This window comes from Cynocephalus volans, chromosome 2 (genome assembly GCF_027409185.1).
Source record: "Cynocephalus volans isolate mCynVol1 chromosome 2, mCynVol1.pri, whole genome shotgun sequence".
NCBI lineage: Eukaryota > Metazoa > Chordata > Mammalia > Dermoptera > Cynocephalidae > Cynocephalus > Cynocephalus volans.
Window position 1 is genome coordinate 187,867,658 of NC_084461.1, and position 17,903 is coordinate 187,885,560.

General features: G+C 33.1%; 1 protein-coding gene across 2 annotated transcripts in view; it reads left to right on the forward strand.

Annotated features, from left to right (window-relative positions):
* The window catches only part of IFT81 (intraflagellar transport 81), an 86,147-nt gene that overhangs the window by 12,665 nt on the left and 55,579 nt on the right, over positions 1-17,903 (forward strand). For both annotated transcript variants that reach the window (XM_063086087.1, XM_063086086.1), the window contains exons 9-11: positions 3,979-4,142; positions 5,651-5,746; positions 11,634-11,780. In XM_063086087.1, the coding sequence (XP_062942157.1) occupies positions 3,979-4,142; positions 5,651-5,746; positions 11,634-11,780 (407 nt within the window). The remainder of the gene's footprint in view (positions 1-3,978; positions 4,143-5,650; positions 5,747-11,633; positions 11,781-17,903) is intronic.

Genomic DNA, 17,903 nt, shown 5'->3' on the forward strand with positions numbered 1-17,903 from the left:
AATTAATATTTAGGAGACCAGTATAGTGCTCCCTACAAGATGAGTGGTTAACATGTTAACTAGTGGCTTTTCACATAATCTCTTACTCCCTCAGTCATAAATTTTGGTTCAAGCAATATTTGGAAGTTGGTATACATTTAGTTGTTGGTATCACTTGATTCTTTATTCACTAAGTTTTTACTTTTTAGGAGAATATTATTTTTCAACACAAAATAATTTTCTTCTATGAAAATTTCTTCCAGACTTTTTTTCTCTTTTTAGTATATGTTCTTTGAATTAGATGTAGGGTTCCTTCACATCTTTACTATAAATAAGATGAATCTTCAAAAGAAATCCCTTAAATTACAGTCATTTAAAAATTAACATCAATAAGTAATTTGTTAGTGTAAGTCTATTCTTATGCTAAGAAATTATTAGAAGGTACCATTAATAATGAATTTTTAGAAATAAAGGTAATGGATTCAAGAATTGAAAGATTTTAGTATGCAGAAAAATAATATATTGATCAGCAGTTTTGATACAATTTTAAAGTGTTAGCCTGAACATGTGTTTCTGCAATATCTGTTAGCCTCAATTTTTTTAGGTTAAATATTCTTGCTATTATGTTTTAATTCTGGTAACTACACAGAATACCCAAATATATTTATAATATTAGTAATATTTCATGTTTTATTTGAGTTGATAGACATTATTTTGCTTTGGCTTTATATCCTAAGTAGAAATTATTTGGGCCAGGAAATATATAATTATTTATCTAGGAATGAAATGAACAACTAAAGTTCTATTTTTAGCATCTCTTGGGATATTGGTTTAAAATATTAATCTGAGTAATATATTGGTAGGTGCTGCTAAACAATAAAATCAATTGCATTGTTAGATAGTATTAGAAATAATTAGCCCCAAACCAATAGTCCATTACTTCAATATTTACTGAGCATCTACTACAAGTCAGGGACTAAGTGCTAAGAGCTAGGAATCGAAAACAATGATATTTCTATTAAAGTGCTCACAGTTAAATGGGGCAATGACAAGCAGTGGACAATTACAGTTCAGCAGGATGAATATGCCGATAGAGCTCTGCACAGGGTTCTATGAGAACAAAGAGGTAAAGCACAAAACTGTAACAGAATCAAATGGCTTTCTGGGCACAGTGGCAACTCAGTTGAGTTAAAGTTAGAGAGGTGAAGGAGTGGGAGGCATTCCGTGCCAAGGCATACAGTGACCTGAAAGAACATGATTATTGTGGGCTGGGCAAATGGTAGGTGAAGACATAGAGCTAAAAGGGTAGGTATCTTTTGACTGCTTGTTTTGAAAGGAAAGCAAGAGAGGGAGCGTGGGTACGAGTGAGAAAGACAGTACTGTGCCTAGATTGAGGAAGGGTGCCAGTGTAATGGTGTTTATATGCTGGAGGAAAGAGTGGTGAGACGAATGGAGATTTGAAGATCCAGGAGGAAAAAGTAGAATTCATAACTCTTTCTCTGTGCTCCCATTGTTCTCCATGCATTGCATTGAATGTTCTACAGCAGTTATTATAATGTGTTAATTGTTAACGTATCTCACTCCACTCAACTAAACTCCAGGCTAGTCACCAAGTTATAATTGATCTTTGTATTTCCAGATACTAACACACTAAATTCCGCATAGCAAGCATTCAGTAAATATGTTAAGTAGGGCTGGCTGGTTAGCTCAGTTTATTAGGATGTGGTGCTGATAATACCAAGGTCCAGGGTTTGATCCCTGTACTGGCCAGCCTCCAAAACAAACCAGAAAAAAAATATTCTATTAAGTGGTTGGGAGGTGGGAGTAGAGAGCTTAACTCTGGATAGGAAGAAAACTATTTTTTCCACAGGTGGTAGGGGAAGCAAGTAAGAAAAAAATGGCTGAAAATATAGTTAAAATAAGGTACTTTGTGTGTGATATATGTATTTTGTGGGTGGACAGGCAGCAGGGAGCAGGAGTTCCTGCTTTGTTGACATCTTTCTGGGAAGTGGAAAGTCATAAGGTTGTCTTCAGCAACCTAAAAAAAGAGTAAATTAAACGTGTTTGATTGCTCTAGGTTTTTAGTTTAGTAATGTCTATCTAAAATTTGTAGTAACAAAAAGGCTTATGAAAACTTCGTTAACTTAAATAACACAAAAAAATCTTTTAATAGGACAATGTAATTTGTGTTTTTGAAGAGTTTTTTCCATATTATAAAACCTTCACTGAAGTTAATTCATCTTTATACTCTATACATTCATGCAATTTATTGCATAAAAGAAGCCACTCATTCATTTATAGTAGGATCAATGAGATGTTTTCAGAGTTTTTAATTAAAAAGTTGGCTGAGATCTTAGTGATCTTATATTTAATTTCTCAGTATTTTGAAAGATATGTTTTTAAAATTTTGCATAGAAACGTATGACTAGTTTTTAAGCTCTAAGTTAAATGTTGTTAAGAGAAGAATTTAAAATTTCATTGAACTCTTTTTATGTTTTTTAACAGCTTTATTGAGGTAAAATTGACATACAGTAAACTGCACATATTTTAAGTAATGCTTGATTAGTTTTGTCATATGTATATACTGGTGAAACCATCAACCTTTAATCAAGATAATGAACATATGCATCACCCCTAAACATTTCCTTGTGCCTCTTTTTAATGTCCGATTCCTGCCCCTCTCTGCCCTTCTACCCAGCCCCAGACAGTCACTGATCTGCTTTCTGTCATTATAGTTTGGATTTTCTATAATTAGAAACTTTAAATTGAGAAAATATGATTTAAGAATTTTAAGTCTTTTAATTTTAAATGTTTTAAAAACATTTTAGTCTTTGAGTTCATGCATCTGTGGTTACATGGGATATGTTTAAGAACCTAAAGATGGAAAAGCTAGTCATCTAATAGCCAAAGAACCCAGGGTATAGATTTAATCAGAAACGACATAGGGAGGGACTACCTAATTGCAGTGTGATTCATTAACACTTTCCCTTCTCTCCCTTTCTCCAGTCCTGAAAAAAGGAGGAAGAGTGAAGGAATGACTGGAAAACTTGTGAATTTGCCGTTAATCAATTTTTATATGTTAAATATATGGTTAGCACAGTGGAACTAAAAATAATTTTAAGGCTTTGGGCCAGATTTATTATGCAGCCTACGTACATAGATTACTTAAACCGGAAACCCAGCGTTTTAAAAAGTCAAGCCAGAATTTGTAAATGTGTAATGGAAAGATGTGAAATAAACTTTTTAAAACTCTCAAGACTGAGAATTTATAACACAGCCATTATTCACAGAAAATTGTGTGTATAGTTGTGCATCTGCCAAAATAAGAAAACCATTAATCTTAAAAATATAATTAAAGTTGCCACTTAACCGTAAACTAATACTTTACAAAATAAAAAATGCCAAAACATGGGATACCTAACATAATTTATGAATGTAGATAATTTGTTTCTCTTTTTTCAGATTTTAACTCGTACCTTTAGTGATGTCTTAATTGGTTTGAAGCTGACAAGTAGTAATGAATTACCACTTACGAAGTATTAGAATAGAAATATAAATTCTGTCAGAAGTATTGCAAAAGAAAAAGAATAAATGACCATTTGTGTAAGAGAGCACCTGGGTTAGATTTTATTTAAGTATTGTCATTTGGTTCATGGATTTCTTAAATACGTAGAAGGCAAAATATAACCCAACAATGTATCTGGCTCTGCAAATGTTAATTTTTGCATATTGTGGAATATAAAAGAATTAGGTTATAATTTGTAAAGATCATTTTTTCTATAATTATTTAAATACTCTTCCATGCATATTGTTCTTATTGTCATTCTAATTAACATAAAAAGATTTCAATGGCCAGTCTTTTATTGTACTTCCTAGATATTATACAGAATGCTTTTGACAGATATTCCATATTATCCAGGTCTTATATTTAAAATGGTATACAGAATATCACTATACCCATTCTTTTGGGCTGAATATTCATTTATTTTATTTTTAAAGGTTTAATGAAGAGGCTAGAGGAGGAGATAAAATTTAATTCATATATGGTGACTGAAAAATTTCCTAAAGAATTAGAGAACAAGAAAAAAGAATTGCATTTTTTACAAAAAGTGGTTTCAGAACCAGCTATGGGCCATTCTGATCTTCTTGAACTTGAATCTAAAGTAAGTGACAGTCATTTTTTCATAGCTCTGAATTTTATCTCATTCCCAGTCCTGTGAAAATTATGTGAACTGCTTTCTGTAGTGTCCCAGTCTTGACTCTTAACCTGTGCTGAGTTGACAACTCTATGAGTTGTCTTTTATGAGGAATTATAGAATGTTACACTATTACTTAATCTACAATTGACTGATTAGGAAACTATGTAACTTGAGTGTATAAATTAATATATATGAATTGACTCATAGGTTTATGTCTTCATAATATAATCATTTAGATGGCAAATTTTAAGATATTTTAAATATAATTGATTTTTACTTCCAAGCATTATATTATAGCATTTTTATATTTAAAGCTAATATTTTTCATTAGCCTTTTATGCCAGCTTTGGAATTAGTAAACTTTGTTGTAATGCTCATTGAAATCTGCTATCATAACATTTCTGTTCTCTAGAAATAAAACATTAATCAGATGTATATTTTTTAAAAAAACAAGTATCATGGGCCGACCCGTGGCGCACTCGGGAGAGTGCAGCGCTGGGAGCGCTGGGAGCGCTGCGACGCTCCCGCCGTGGGTTCGGATCCTATATAGGAATGGCCGGTGTGCTCACTAGCTGAGTGCCGGTCATGAAAAAGAAAAAAAAAAAAAAAAAAAAACAAGTATCATGAAAATTGAAAAGTTTTGACTTGCTAACTCTTTAATGTGCTTAATATGTGCTTAATAGCCACTATAATTAAATACATAATTCCTACCATTTTATTTTTTAATTTACTTAGAGAAATTAGATGTCCAAGTCAGATTTGGCTCAGATTTAATGTCATAGAATTACCAGGAGAATGCTGGGTACAAGGGATCTTCAAAAAGTTCATGGAAAGATTTGTATTCTCTTTTAATTCTATTTTCTGCAAACTTTTTGACGTACCCTCGTATACTGAAAGCTATGTTTTGTTTTGTTCTTATTTGCTGAGGGACAGTATGCTTCTATTGGATTTATTCAGCTTTATTACATTTTGGAAAGGTTTAGATTAATGACTAGGATAAATGATGTCTATCAAAGAATCACGGATTGTTAGCACAGGAAAGGTTTTTAGATGTCATCCATGTCAATTTTCACCTGGGTTCATGAATTCCTTGTGCTAAATCCCTGGGGAATGTTTGTCCAGATTGGCTTTATCACTTGCAGTGACTTAAAAGTCATGACCTAGCTGAGGGAATAACTTCAGATTTTTAGAAAGCATCTTTTTGGTAATGTATAAATATTTCATGTAAAATATTATAGGATAATTTAGATATGGATGGTTAAATCCATATAAGTTATCAAATTTTGTAAATATATATCATGAAATTGTTTCTAAAAGCAATCATAATCCACTTATAACATTAACAGAACTGTTCCTCCCATCAAATACTGATGGTAAGAACTGTACATTCAAAGCTGAATTTGGCCAGATGTCGCTTAGTTTGTGTAATCATAGGGACAGTTTTAACAGTTCTTACTTTCGTACTGTTTTAGATCAATGAAATAAACACACAAATCAATCAGCTAATTGAAAAGAAAATGATGAGAAATGAGCCAATTGAAGGCAAACTTTCATTATATAGGCAACAGGTAAGATCACTCTTGTGGCCCACATATTTAGATCTGTAAGCTTATTGGTGAACATCTTCATAAAAACCACTGGCTGTGTTATCTGTAGTCTTAAAGTGAGAAGGAATTAAGGAATAAATGTTCTTCTGTTATTGCTAATCTCTAGATTATAACAAAGAATTACTGGAAAAGCCATAAAAGACGCATGTTCAAGTTTGAAATGCAATACACCTGATAATGTTTAGTTCCCTTAGTGTTGCCAACTGTGGTGATAGAGCTGTTGTGTTTATATCCATTGAGTGTGGAATTTCATTTTTTAAATGAAAGTTTACCTTACTTGTTATAAATCAAAATATTTATAATCTTTAATAAGTTAAAAACAATAGACTTTTTGAGGTTTAATATTAGTTGCAAGTATAGAATAAATTAAATTTTAGTGCTAAAGTATTTATCATTTTATCCACATTTATCGGATGGGGAGGGTATGTATCTTGTTACGTTATTTCCCGACAAAAGATTCAAATGAAAGCCATGGCTTATCTGAAAAGAACCCAGACAGGAGTTTAGAGTGAAGATCGTTCTATTACCTCGGAAGAATACTGAGCTACATAAGAAAACATTATTCACTAGAATTTTTAAAAACCTTTTTATAATGGAAAATTTCAACTATATACAAACGTAGAGCAAATTGTTTTCTCATGGGTCCCTGAGCTACAGCAATTATGGCCATTCTTGTTTCATTTATATCACCAACTGCAACTGGATTATTTTGAAGCAAATCTTAGACTTCATATCATTTCATCTATAAGTATTTCAGAATATATTCCTAAAAGATGAAAGTGTTTTAAAAACTTAACAATGACATCTGAAAATTTTAATAATAATTTCTTAATATCGTTAAATATCCAGTCAGTGTTCAAGTTTTCTTGATCGTCTTTTTCTTTTCTTTTCTTTTTCAGTTGCTTTGTTTCAGTTAAGATACAGGATGCATGCACTGCATTTGGTTGTCTCTTTAAATTTTTTTTTATGTATGTCTCTTTTAATCCGTAGGTTCTTCTTCCCACTTATTTATCTCTTTATTTAATATTTTTGGCAATTTATTTATTGAAAAAAATGGTTCATTTATCCTGTAGAATTTCCCATTTTACTGATTGCAACCCTGTGGTGTCATTTTAACATGTTGCTTTGTTTCCTGTATTTCCTCTAAATTAGAACTAGAAGCTTTGACAGATTTTGGTTTGATATTGTTTTGACAAGAATACTTCCTATGTATTTTCATTTGGAGGTAATAATGTTTTGTCTCTTTTTGTGATGGGAGCAGCTGTTGATTATCATTGCCTCTCCGTTAATTTCATTACAGATTATAAAATGTTGATATTCTGATTCCTTCTTTATTAGCTGGACTACTCCTATAAAGAGAAACCTCCCTTCATCAACTATTTAGTTATCCTGAGTTATATTTCATATAGGAAAGTCAGGGTACATGCTTGATTCTTATCATTACTTATCAGTTTTCAAAATGAGTTGGTTTCCATCAATTCATTTGCATCCTCCAACACTAAAAGTGATCAGTTAGGGTTGCTTTTTGTTTGTTTGTTTCTTATTTATTTAATATCATTATGAATCATAGATATAATCGTATTTGATAAGTTTCAAACATTATGCTTAATAATGCTCAAATTGTCCCATTTTGGGCTAGTGGGAGGTTTTTCAAGTTAACTTCTGAGTCCTTTTCAGATTGTAGGGGTCTTTGATAATTTCCTTGCTTTCTGGATGATTTGAGACATTTCCGAGCTCATCTTTTATATTTCCTACCCTAGAGCGGGAATTAGACTTTCTTCCATGAGCCTGATTTGTTTTAGTGGGAAATCAGATGTAGAGACCACAGTCTGGGTGTTAGTAGTTCTCAGTGCTACTCGGTTAGCCATTGTTTTTAAATCTTTTCAAGGGACAGAGATAGGAAGCTTTTTTTTCTTTTCTCTGTCATAAAGTACACCATTAGTTCATACTAATCCTTCCAATTCAGATTCAGAACTACTGGGTTTTACTTAATCTCATCAATCTCACATCTTTTTCCTTATCCCACGTGAAAATCCTGGTTCTCGGTAACACCAACATAATTTAATTAATCATTTGCTTTATTCCAGTGGCACCAACATAACTCATCATTTGTTTTAATCCATACTTTATACAGTACATTCTCAGAGTAAAAGTACCAATAAAGCCATCAAGAATATGATTACTACTGAAAATTGGTTTTTAGTTCGTTTTGTCCTTGACATATATCCCACTAAGGATATATAATCAAATTGCTGTTTTAAAGTCTTTCACAATGGTTCTTCTCTGTGATTATACCCCAAATTAGACTGAATACATACATGTTCATTTCAATTTTTAGAGATTCCTTTTTAGGGATTAATTTATTTTAAAATTATTTTAAATAGTTACATAATTCCAAGGTCAAATGTATTCAAAGAAGTTTCTAGCATCAATCTCTGTACTATCTGCTCTATTCTTTCTTTCCCCCATAGGTAATTTTTTTTTAACTTCATAGTTTATTATTGTATTAAAAATAAGATCATATATATATATATATTCATGTATCTCACTTTTTCAAGAAAGAAGAACATATTATACACACTTTCCTTCTCCTTGCTTTTTTCTTCTTAATGATATATGCTGGTGATCACTCCATAGCAGAATAAATAATCTTTATTCCTTTTTAAAAAATAACTTTATTGAGGTTCACATGCCACACAATTTACCTCATTTAATGTGTACAGTTCAGTGGTTTTTAGTATAGAAAACAAAATGTGGACTTACAAAAATTACAATAATACTAGCTTTTATTATTGCCCATGTATTGAACTTTATTGAGATCTTTATTTCTTCATACAGCTTTGAGTTACTGTCTAGTGTCCTTTTGTTTCACCTTGTAGACTCACTTGAGCATCCCTTGTAGGGCAAGTCTAGTGGTAATGAACTCCCTCAGCTTTTGTTTGTCTGAGAATGTCTTAATTTCTCCCTCTCTTTTGAAGGTCAGTTTTGCCAGATATAGTATTCTTGGTTGACAGTTTTTCTTTTAGCACCTTGACTGTTTTGGCCCACTGCCTTCTGGCCTCCAAAGTTTATGATGAGAAATCTACTGATGATCTTATTAAGAATCCCTTGTATGGGACCAGTTGCTTCTCTCTTGCTGCTTTCAAGATTCTCTCTTTGCCTTTGGCTTCAGCAGTTTGATTATAATATGTCTCAGTATGGATCTCTTTTAGTTCATCTTACTTGGAGTTTATTGAACTTTTTGGGTGTTTATGTCTTTCATCAAATTTGGGAACTGTTCAGCCTTTATTTTTTTCAAATATTCTCTCTGTCCCTTTCTCTTTCTGTTCTCCTTCTGGGACTCCCAAAATACATGTTAGTCTGCTTGATGGTGTCTCACATGTCCATTAGGCTCTGTTCACTTTTCTTCAATATTTTTTTCTTTCCATTCCTCAGACTCAGTAATTTCCATTGTCGTGTCTTCAGGTTTACTGATTTTTTTCTTCTACCTGCTGAAATCTGCCTTTGAATCCCTCTAGTGAATTTTTAATTTATTGTACTTTTCAGCTCCAGAATTTCTTTTTGCTTTCTTTTTTAGGTTTTCTGTCTCCTTACTGGTATTTCCAATTTGTCCATACATCATTTTATGACTTTCTCCACATCTTCTTCTAGTTCTTTCATCATCTTTAAGACAGTTGTTTTCAAGTCCTTGTATATTAGATCTGCCACAGGTCTTTTTCAGGGACAGTTTTGGTTGATTTATTTTTTTCCTTTGAATGTGCCATACTTTTCTATTTCTTTGTATGCCTTGTGGTTTTTGTTGAAAACTGGACAGTTGAGTCTGGAAATAATGAGGTCTAGAAATCAGATTCTCTCTCCCAGAGTTTGTTGTTTTTTGTTATTGTTTTTGTTTTTTCAATTGTTGTAGGCTGTGCCAAGGATCAGTCTGAAATGTAAACTTAAGATCTTCTCAGGTCTTTTCTGAGCTTGGGCCTTTCCCTGGGCATGTGTGATCACTTTCTAATTTTCCCATATATGCAGGGTTTTTTTTTTTTTTTTTTTTTTAATGTCCTAGTTTTCAGTATCTGTCTTCCAAAAGGGGAAAATGAGGAAAATTAAGGGAGGGAAAAATGGGCACTGGCCCTTTAAATCCCCCAGAAGTCACTTCAGAGGGGTAGGGGCTTGCAGCAATGATGGGAGGTGCAACAACAATGGCCTCTCTTCTCTTTGTCTACATTTCTGTGGAATCAGGACACAGATCCCCAATATTTGAAGGACAAGATCTTCTTGTCCACTCTTGCTCCAGCAAGCTGTGTACAAACTGCTCCAGGAACACATGCACCAGCTTGGGGGAGAGGGATGGGTAGCTGCTATTGTGATAAGGACTAAAATTGACTGAAATTAACCTCGCTTTTTTGTTCATGCTTCTAGTGGAAGTTGCAAGCCTTCCATAGACTCCACAGTTCTAAAATTGTTGCATCAGACAGATTCTGGCAGTGCTATTGTTGACTAGATTCCTGGTGCTTCCTACTCCATCTTCCTAAAATCTTACCTTCTCATAAAGTTTTAGAATTTTTCTTATTAAATTTATACAAACATATTTTATTTTCTTTTTTGCTTTTATAAATGAGGGCTTTTCCTTCCTTATGTCTTCTGACTGATTTTGTCTATGAAAGCTATTGATTTGTTTGCTGTAGGTTTTCCGTTGACTCTTAGTTTTTTAGATACAAAATCATATAACATGTAAATTCCAATTTTTCCTTTCAAATTCTTATGCTTCTAATTGCTTTCATGTGTCTAATGGTATTAGCTAATACTTTCAACACAATATTAAATACTAATGTAGGTAGTGGGCGTTTTTAATCTTGTTTCTGACTTTAGCAGGAAATATCCTCATGTTCCTCTATTAAATAAAATCCTGGTTTGGGGCTGAGGTTTATATTTATTTATTTTATCATGTTAAGGAAGTATACTATCAATTTCTATACAATTCTGGTAGTCTATCATTCCTTTATTTTTAAAGCTGGAATACTTCTATAGAGTGAAACATTCCTTCATCACCTGTCTTTTCATTTTTAAAAAAAAACAGGAATGACAACAGAATTTTTTAAAGAGTTTGCACTAGAGATTTCCCCTCTCCTGTCAAATCTGAAGAAAATATTTGTACTATTTCAGTTAAGGCGACAGTTTGGCTAATGTTTTTCTTACACTAGTACAGTTAGGGTTCATTAAAGGAAATCTCCCATGAGTTGCTAGCCAATATGAAATGCTGCATTCATGGCTAAGAGCAGCCATTTGGATTGTGTAAACATCTGTATAATTCTGGTGAGTCAGATCTTTGATTTTGAGCCTACATTATATTTATTAGAATGCCCCAAATATAATAGATGTTTTAATATTTTATTTTAAAATTATATTGAATTTAGTAAGATGACCTGTGTTGTAGTTTTGAGAATAAAGTGTTCTTGTTTTCTTCCTGTGAAAGGAAATCCACCATGAAGAAAAACAATAGACTTAGTGTTAGCTTCTGTTTTCTTACCTAGAATGTATTTTCATTAGCATTTGTTACTTGAGAAGACTTTAATATTTTTATTGTTAGTGCATTTTTGTTTCTCTGCTGATATGTCCTATATTTTCAAAGCTTTTATTTTTTAAAATATTCTCAGATTGATATTTGATGTACATTGTATGCTAATAACTAAATATATGATTGGTGATAATGGATAGTAGGATAAGGGGTATTGGTCGGGAGAAGCAAAGCTGATATTAAAAATTTAGTTCTGTAAAATATAAAAAATACATAATTTCACAAGATAATAGAAAGTTGATAGTATGTCATATTTTACATTCGTATTTAATGCTCAATTAGGCATCCATCATTTCTCGTAAAAAAGAAGCCAAAGCAGAGGAACTTCAAGAAGCCAAGGAGAAGTTAGCTAGCCTAGAGAGAGAAGTATCGGTAAAGACAAATCAGACCCGTGAATTTGATGGTACTGAAGTTTTGAAGGGAGATGAGGTAAGTTGAGGAATCTCATGGGACAAGCATATGGAGAATTGTTTTTGTTTGAAGCTGTTAATTTGACTTTCTTAGTTTGGATGTTAATAAAGAGAAGTTAATCTTATTTTATAAAACTTGTTTATTTGAAACTGAAAAGTCTTTTTACAATAATATTGCCATATTCTTGGTATAAAATGACAGAGATCTTAGTGATTTTATGAGATAATGTTCCAAATTTTCAGTTTTTAATTAGTGAAGTTATATTAGATTTATTTATTATAAGTATTAAATTATAAAGGTGAAACAGTTAGGAACTAACAGTGAATACAAAAATTCTTATTTGTTGATAAAATGTATTTTCATAAAGGGCTAAGAAAATATCATCACAAAGTTACTTTGTCAATAACGTGTATTTGGCCAATGGACTGGTATAATCTATGACCTCATCATAGATGCTTACAAGTTAAAAAGATACAATTCTATCTTGCATTGCTATATACTTTAAATTTTGAACAATAATTTAACAGCTGTTGTTTCATTTATCCTTCTGTCAGACTCATAAGATTAGTAGGACAAATAATATTGTTGTTTATGGATGGCTAAACTCAAGCCAAAAACATAATTCCCCATCCCCTTTTCATAAAGTTAGCTCAAGAAAGAGTGAATGAATGCAACCAAATATCTTGTCTTAGCTCAGTGCTTTTTTAGCAAATCAAGTGATAAGTCATATTTCAATTCCTAAACGTTGCCTGTCCTTTACCAACTCTTACAGGTTTTTAAATTTTATATCAGCTACTAAACCTCAGCAAAAGCTAGTTTGAAAAGCTGCTCATGTCCAAACCTCATTTTCGGCTTTGAAAAATTATTGAATCCGTACTGTTACAAATTGGCAGTGAACCTTTACTGTGCCAAACACAAATGAATTTTTCCCATAGTACCATTTTTCTCTGTGATGTTTCTGATTGTAGTCTCACAATACACCTTTTAACTTGTTGGGGAAGTAGTAGATTTAGGGTATCAACACTTAATTGAAAAATTCCTTTGGCTTTTAACATCCACTTCCAGATTGCTTTAAGACATGGGAGTGTTTTAAATGATACTTGGAAGCCAACAGGATGTGCTTCATGATATCCTTGCTATCCAGGAAAATAAAAAAGATTAATTATGCAGCAATTTTGCTTTACAAGAGTACATGCTACCTCCTACCATTTGTATCTTTTCTTAAGAAATTTCTGCCCAATTGACAGGAAATACTAATTGCTCTGGCCACATTTGGCATGAATAGTGCTTATAATTTAGTTATTAGATGTTCCCTCTATGCAAATGTGGGAGAAAAGAACTAGTGCCAAGTTATTGGCCTTTATTTTTGAGAAATAATGGTGAATGGAGAAGTATCTGAAAACAGAAAAAGCATATCTTTTTTTAGGAGCAGAAGATAACTTTGGAAATGGTACGGTCAACTTAATTTTTGAACAATGTCTGGTCAGAGACTAGGACAAATCAAGTAAATTGTTTGGCAGTTACTTATAAGAACAGAAGGTATTGGGGAACATTATGCATAATTTTATAAAGAACAAATCTTGGTAGATCAATTTTATTTTCTACTTTGATAAAGTGTTAGTCCATATGGACAGAAGGAAGGCAGTTTGCTATACTGAAAAATTATGTAATAGAGCTGGACTTCATTGAGTTTCCTGATTTGGTATCACATGGTAATCACCAAAAAAATCATGTCCTTTGTCACCCATCTGTTAAAACAGCCAATGAGAAGGGTATTGAGAAGTAGAGGCATGGTGTTTGAGAAGAATACTATGCTAGGAATCCCATGCAGAATGAGAAAAAGAGGGGCTAACATTTATTGAGCCCTTCTTATGCAAAGCTCTATGCCAGATGCTTTACAAACATACATATGTCTTTACTTCTTGCGAGAGGTGTTATCATTTCCATTTTACAGTTGAGTGATGCTTAGGGAGATTATAGATTCACACAGCTATTAAGTGGCCAAGCTGGGATCCAGGTCTCTCCCACATGTTTCTATTAGCCTTGAACAAATTACTTAATTTTTCTGAAGTTTCTCCATCTGTATAATGGGGCTGATTGCTCTTCATTTTCTTTAGCAAAAGCACGTGAAATAATGGGTGTTAAGCTTCTGAGCTTCAAAGGCTGTTTGAACATCTGGCACCTGAAAGTAATCCTGAAATACCTGAAAGTAAATACTGAAATACCTGAAAGTAAACCTGAAAGTGGGTGGTGTGGTTACCACGTGTACGAGGGCAATATGGTGGAGTGGTTAAGAGCACAGGCTCTAGAACTCAGTTGTTTGAGTACAAATACTGGATTTGCCATCTACCAGCTCCGTGACCTTGGGCAAGTTCCTTAGTATCTTTGTACTATAAAAACGTCGACGTTACTAGTGCTGTATTTATCTTTTAGAATTATTTTAAGGATTAAATAATTGAATTGGTACCTATAGACTGCTTAGAATGGCACTAGGCACATATTAAGTGCTCATTGTGTTAGCTCTTAATATTTCTATATTTTTGTCATTTGTGTGAAGAGTTTGAAAGCTTGAAGTATAGTTTACAGCTTAAAAATTGAAACTAGTATATCTCAGCCTGGGAGCAATTTAGTAGGAATACTTGTAAGTATGAAATAGTTTTTGTTTAGGGGTAAATACACAGATTCAAGATGGGATAAAGTGGCACTGATGAGAGTTTTTTTTAGCTGCCATTCACTGAGCAGTTACTGTGTTCTCGGTCTTGAGTACTTTAAAAATGTATACTCTTGGTGATGGTAGAACAATGTGAACGTACTTAATGCCACAAAACTGTACACTTAAAAATGATTAAAATGGTAAATTTTATGTTATGTATTACCCGATATATCCTAATTCATCCTCTCAAAAAACCTAGAGGTAAGTATTTTATAACCGAGGAAGTAGACTTAGAGAAATTTAAGTAACGTGCCCAAAGTCACACAGTGTGTTGCAGAGTAAGGATTTGAACCCAGATCTGAATGCCTCTGCAGCTGTGTTCCTAAGAGAATACTGTGCTATTTTGACATCTCCAAGGTAAATTTTAGGATTCATATTTGACTCAAAACAGGGCTACACTGTGTACAGTAATTAATTGGAAATTTTAGTTTGCTCAAAACTGTATGACAGCCATTGGTTTGGATGTAAAACTTCATTTCCTGATCATACATATGTCGTTGTTTGATCAGTCTTTTCTTGGAAAAATTTAGGAAATGACTGTTAAGAAGGATAAATGTAAAAAGTCCGAGACATACATAGTGATTTATATTCCTTTGTCATTTTCTTTTTAGAGGTCTGTTAGCAGTTTAAGTTTGGTAATGATGCTTCCTACTGCCATTAAAGTTAATATTCCAGATGTTACATTTTGTATAAGAATTTTAGCTCTTCTGATTGCAGATGACAAGTGCTATGGGCATTTGTTCTTCATTAGAGTTTTTCATTAGTATTTTCTTGATTTTCCTGATTAATAAAAGGTAGAGTGTCTAAAGTGTTTTTATTCCTTCTATACTTTGGTTATCATTTTAACATTTTATTTTTGTTGTATTGCCTTGCTTAGTGTAATACATAGGAATAAGCACAGGAATGTGTTTATCTCTTATTCCGCCAGAGTTCTGACATAGATAGGAATTTCTTGAACCCTTGAAATTGTCTTCTCTGTGATAAAGATATATTTTCTTGACTGTCTAGCCTATCTTGATTTCTTTCTCTTCACACTAGTATTTGTAGGTGATAAAAAGTTTAGGTTTAGAGACTACGCTCTCTTAATGTAACTAAAAAATGATAATAATGAATATTTAACTGTTTTCTGCATCTTGAAAGTTTTTATTGGATTTTAAGTATATCCTAATTAATCATAAATCTGGTGGAATTGACAGTCTCAAAAATTTTGATTGCTGTTATCTCTGAAAGGAGAAGTCACCAAAAAAGTGCCATGGAGCTTTGCCCTTGATCCTGACCTGTTTGTTATTTTCATCAATAATTTAGATTAATACTTATAATTTAAGTTTATTATGAAATTGCAGTGTGCCAAACATCATACTAGGTTTCTTCTGTACATTACCTCATTTATATCATTGTACAATTCTGAGATAGATACAATTATTATTCCTGGTTTTTACATACAAACTGAGGCACACAGAGAGTTTAAGCTAACTTGTCTGAGATCACATTGCTAGTAAGCAGTAGTACCAGGATTTGAATTGAGACAATCAGTTCTAGAGACCTCAATAATTTTGTATATGACAGAAGCTAGAGGAAATAGTCAACCTGAGACAGATGCTAGAGTTACAGTTCAAAATCACCTGTTAGGTAGGAGCACTATGCTTAAACAAACAAATACCATTAATGGGATTATAAATATAATATGGTAGAATTTGAATATTGTCTGCCAGTTCATTAGTGATGCTGCTTTAAAAAATAAATAGAATACTACATTAATAAAAATGTAGTATTTTATTTATGGTCAAATTATGCTTGGAACATTATTTTACATTTTTGGTGTCATGTTTTAAGAGGAACATAATCATGCTGGAGTCCCAGATGAGGGTGACTAAAACAGATGAAAAGTCTGGAAACTTTCATAGAAAGAATTGATTAACTGAGAACCAAAGACTGAAGAAAGGCATAATAAATATTTAATGGCTTATGGAAAGGATAGTGTGCAAAAAAGAGTTAACACAGTAGGCCTGAAACTGCTGTCCCTAGAAAGGCCTGCTTGCAAGGTTGGCCTTTGGCTGGCACCTGGGAACTTGGATTTTGGAAGGATTCCCACCATTCTCTCATAAAAATGGCTCACTGTGCCTAAAGTGTATGAAGAGTGTGGTTTATGTTGAGCACCTGCTTTGCTTCTGGGAGTCTGGTATTTTGGTATGGGCTTGGCAATGTGCTTACATGATCAGCTCCCTCTGAAAAACCTGGACACTAGGTTTCTAATGAGCTGTCCTGATTGGCATCATTTCACATGTTTTGTTACAACTCATTGCTGGAGGAATTAGATATGTCCTGTGTCATGACCACACTGGGAGAGGACTCTTGGAAGCTTGAGCCTGGTTTCCTCAAGACTTCACCCTATCTGCCTTTCCTCTTTGATGATTCTGCTTAGTATTCTTTCAGTGTAATAAATCATAGCCGAGACTATGACTATATGCTGAGTCCTCCTAATGAATCATGAAACCTGGGGTTGAGCTTGGGGACTCCCAGCATAGATAGATCAGTATTTTTCTTGTTTGTTTGCAGGAAGGCAGAATTAGGATGAATGGATTATGATTAGAAAGAATATTTGAATGACTATAAGGAAACATTTCTACCACTTTCTTCAGTAATGGAGCAGGCTGCTTTGGTGAAGTAGAGTGCTCTACCATATTCTAACAAGCTGTATGAGGGATATTTTAGAAGTAATGTGTGCATTGAGTAGATGGGTTTTTTAATCTTAAAAAATCTGATTATACAAGTAATACCTGAATACATTTTCATGGTATAAAAATCAAATAGTGCACATAAAGCAAAGTCCCCCTTGACTGCTTCCTACCCCCAATCCCAGTCCCTCAGTCTCTTTTCCAGAGAGAAACTACTGCTGCGAGTTTTGTATGTCCTTTCGGTCTTTTTTCTGGAGATAATACAGATATAGATAATACTGTTTTGTGGGTTTAAAAAAATATGAATGGATTATACTGTATTGTGCAACATGTCTTGGAGATTTTTCTGTGTCAGTAAACGAAGAGGCTATTCTGTAGAGGTTAAGAGCATCAGCTCTTGAACCAGAACACCTATGTGCAGATCCCTGCTGTGCTACCTAGTAGCCATTCAACCTTAACATGTTATGTGCCTCCTCTGTACCTCAGTTTCCTTTTCTGTAGAGGGGGATAATAATAGTACTTACCACATAGGGTGGTTATGAGGGCTAAGTAGAGCTAATACAAGTAGACAATATACAAAAGTACCTGGCTTATAGGAAACAATAAATATTACCTACAGTTATAATAGTAATTATTATGCACTTTTTTTCACTTAATGGCTGCATTATATTCCATAGAACGAATGTACCAAATTTATCACAACCAAGAATTCAGGGGTATCTGTTTCCTTTATTACTTAAAACTCTTCACTAG